The sequence below is a fragment of the Triticum urartu genome, chromosome 7A (genome assembly GCF_056163025.1).
Source record: "Triticum urartu cultivar PI428250 chromosome 7A, HENAU_Tu73, whole genome shotgun sequence".
Taxonomy (NCBI): domain Eukaryota; kingdom Viridiplantae; phylum Streptophyta; class Magnoliopsida; order Poales; family Poaceae; genus Triticum; species Triticum urartu.
In genome coordinates, this window is record NC_141879.1 from 585,334,510 (window position 1) to 585,338,199 (window position 3,690).

The 3,690-nt window shown below is 54.3% G+C and overlaps 1 protein-coding gene across 1 annotated transcript; it reads left to right on the forward strand.

The window, feature by feature from the left end:
• The first annotated feature begins 285 nt into the window (after positions 1–285).
• LOC147960543 (U-box domain-containing protein 26-like) lies at positions 286–1,613 on the forward strand. Its single transcript, XM_087537212.1, has one exon. The coding sequence runs from the start codon at positions 347–349 to the stop codon at positions 1,496–1,498; it is 1,152 nt and encodes a 383-aa protein (XP_087393338.1). The 5' UTR covers positions 286–346; the 3' UTR covers positions 1,499–1,613.
• The last annotated feature ends 2,077 nt before the right edge of the window (positions 1,614–3,690 follow it).

The following is a 3,690-nucleotide window of genomic DNA, read 5'->3' on the forward strand; positions in this document are numbered from 1 at the left end:
ACGCCGACGCAAATCCGGCTCAAAATTGGGTCTGGAAAGGTCGCCCAAGGACGAAAAACAGACGCACGTCTGTTTGGGTCGGGACGTTAGGCCGCCACTTTTATCCGCGCTTATCCAAACGAATGCGGACGGATGAAATGGGTCGCCACGTTGGAGTTGCTCTTAATCTACAGTTTTGCTTGCATCGATTGATCAACCATACAAGATGAAGACGAGAGGCTGAAACTATTAGTAGTCGAGGTGTTGGTTCAGCTGAAACATCATCATCTGTCTTGCCTGCTGGCTCACTTCAGCTGCCTGAATCACATTCATACTTCAGTCAGCTGAGTGACTAGAGAGTGAGCTGATGATGTTGATCCCTGAGGTTTTCCTGTGCCCAATCAGCCTGGACCTCATGTCGGACCCTGTCACCCTCCTCCCCACCGGCCAGACCTACGACCGCCCCAGCATCCGCCGCTGGCTCGCCGCCGGCCACCGCACGTGCCCGGTCACCATGCGCCCGCTGCCGCACCACGCATCGGGCTTGTTGGCGCCCAACCGCACGCTCAAGCACCTCATCGACCGCTGGCTCCTCCTCGCCGACCTCGCGCTGCCCACGCTCAGGGACAACCTCCTCAACGCCGCCGCCGCCGCCCCTGAGTCCTCTCCAACGGTGGCGGCCGTGGAGACGCTGAGGATCGTCAGGTCGCTCTCCCCTCCCGGCTTCTGCGCCCTGCTCCTACGCCTGCTCATGCTTCGAAGCCGCGATCATGTGCTCGCCGAGCTCGCACTCGACTGCCTCCTCGCGTCGCCGTCGACGCGGGAGCTCGCCGACGCGCTGCAGGAGGAGAAGAAGTTGCCCTCCTCCTTGGCCTTCCTTTTAAGACAAGGGAGACCCAAGATCAAGATAGGCCTGTGCCGCCTAATCCACACCGTCGGAGCCGTTGCCGTCGACGCCGTCGTGGCCTTGGGCCGCTCAGAGCCGGTTATGGGAGCACTGGCCAATCTGGTGCGCGATGACACCGGCGGCGCCGCGTCCGACGCCGCTCTGAGGGCGATGTGCAGCCCCTGCTCGTCGGACCAGGCCAGCCGGGAGGCCGCGGTGGCGGCGGGCGCCGTCGACGCCCTGCTCTCGTACATCAGCTACGGCGGCTCCAGAAAGAGGCCATCTTCACATGCGCTGTGGACCCTGGCTCTGGAAACGCTGGAACTCGTGCTCGTCAGCGTGGACGCCGGCAGGCAGGCCATGTACGCTCGCCCCGGTGCGACGGCCGTCTTGGTGAAGATGGTGTTCCGGGTACCCTCCGGTCAGGATCGGGTGGGTAGCGGCGGCAGCGAGCACGCCATCGGGTCGCTGCTGGTGGCATGCCGCGAGTCTGCGGAGGCGCGGGTGGACGCCATCAACGCCGGGCTGCTCACGCGGCTGCTTCTGTTGCTGCAGAGCCAGTGCAGCCCCAGGGCCAAGGCCAACGCCATGGCGCTGCTCAAGCTGCTCAGGGCCATCTGGGCTCGCCATTGATTAGCTCATACCATCAATCTTAGAACCTTATGTAAATGCAGTATCGAATATTGGAGATAAATATTAGTAGTACAGTAACAATAATTAACGAGCTCATGGTCATCTTATTTGAATCTTTTCAAGTCGCACGTTGCTATTTGTACTGGGATGTGAGGATCGTGCTTTATGTATAAAGCGAGGCGAAAGTCTTTTTCGGTATTTTTCGTGTAACAAATTCTCGGATTATCTCAAATGGCAACGACAACCCAATGTCCGTGCGTTGCTACAAACTGCTTAAGAGCATAATTTTGAGTTGAAGTCACATTTTTATGATATTATTCTGCAAGTGTTGATCTCACAAGATAGTAGTAGTATACTTGTTTGTTTGTTTAAGTAAAAGCACATTTGCTTATTTATGTATCTTGGAAAGTTACTAGCCCCACAAATGGGTAAGGATGTATTTTTTTTTTGTTTATGAAGGTTGTTGGTCCCACACATGAACTCATCATCAACTCCAACCTACATGAAGTATTTGTTTAATCTTCTGCATATTTGGGGCACGCTGCATGTTGGCTGATTAATACATGGATCAGATTAGTCGCCTCCAGAGCCGTCGGATTCTGCATGACACACGTCTAATCGCCCGCTCCAGTCAATTTGCAGCATGGCTTTCATTGTCGAGGTATTTGCACGGTAGATACCATAAGGTGGCTTATCTCATGTGGTTGGGACTGATGAGTGCCAACGGCGTCCGAATGCGGGATTAGGCACGAGCACCAATGACACAGAGACGCACCCAGGTCCAGGACCCTCGCATGGAGGTAACACCCTAGTCCTGCAAGGATCACTATGAGGAACACGGTTGCTCCTAGACTTGTATCAGAGGAGAAAGAAGAGAGCTCTAGCTCTGCTCTCTCCCTCATGTATATGGGTGTGGCTGTGAGAATGAGTCGACCGCCTTCTAAGAGGCTCCTGGGAGGTCTTATACTTGGGCCTCCCAGGTTACAAAATGCCTGAGAAGGTGGGGTGGGCCCCGATGCCAGCGTCTCTGGCCTCCCGTGGCGCTCGTCGGCTGCGGGGTCCTGCTGGTCATGGGGGCCGCCGGCCATGGGGCCTGCCGGCTGCTTATTGTTGTAGCATGTAAACCATGGCGTCATGGGGTGGTTGGCACGACACTTCTACAGTGTCGGGTCGTCCGGGCATTGGTCGCCTCGGTCAGCGATGCCGACGACATTGTAGCTACGGCCTCATGTCGTACAAGGTGTCTTGTTCCTGTCGCTTGATACAGTTGGATTTGACGGGCGCTGACCCCGCCGGCTGCAGCCAGCCGGCCTGGTCGAGGGGCTGCGCTCAGCCGGCCGAAGGGCCAGCTGGTTTGAGAGAGTCGAGTTGTCCCGATGTTTTGAAATGTTGGCTTTTCTCCATGAGCCTACCCGTGGGTCATCCCCCTGACACCCATGTGTTCATGGTTTGTAACATGAGCCATACTATGCTCAATTGTGTCGAGTGACATGTTGTATGAGTCGGGCTCCAGCTCTTTGCAACATGGCTAGTGTAGTGCTCGCGGTTTGCAACATGAGTCATGTTGCACTCCGTTCAAAGTGTTTTCTATATTGCGGCCACAACAAACAACCTTGACCGGCCTGCAACAGAGCATGTGTAATGTGTTGCGCTTGTGTATCTTGCAGCAAGGCCCACGTTGCAAACAAGTATATGGTTGTTCTGCATTTTACCCTAATCGGTTTGCAACAGAGCCCGTGTTGTGCTCATGCATCTTGTAACAAGGGATGTGTTGCAAACGAGTATATGAGTAGGGTTGTTGCATGCCACACGATAAAAAGCTGATCACACGATCGGGGAGCTAGTCGACACACACCCAGTTATTAGTAGGGTGACCGCGAGGGTTCTCCTTTATATTTTTGGTTAGCAAAACCGGTGTCGTCTAATTAAGTAAACCACATATACTTGCGTGCGGTTGGACGCCAACCGTTGCAGACAAGAATCAAGGTTTTTTTAGGGAAAATTATCACCGCTTTATTTAAAACACAAAGTTTGGGATGTCATCCGAGATTACATCAAGAACGAAGTCCGGGGGAGCCCCCAACCAAACCTTACACAGTTAATCTCCGAATCCTACTCTGGCAAATTTATGTGCGGCAATATTGGTTGAACGCCGAACCCAAGAGACTTTAAAACCCGCAAACTAATGCAAC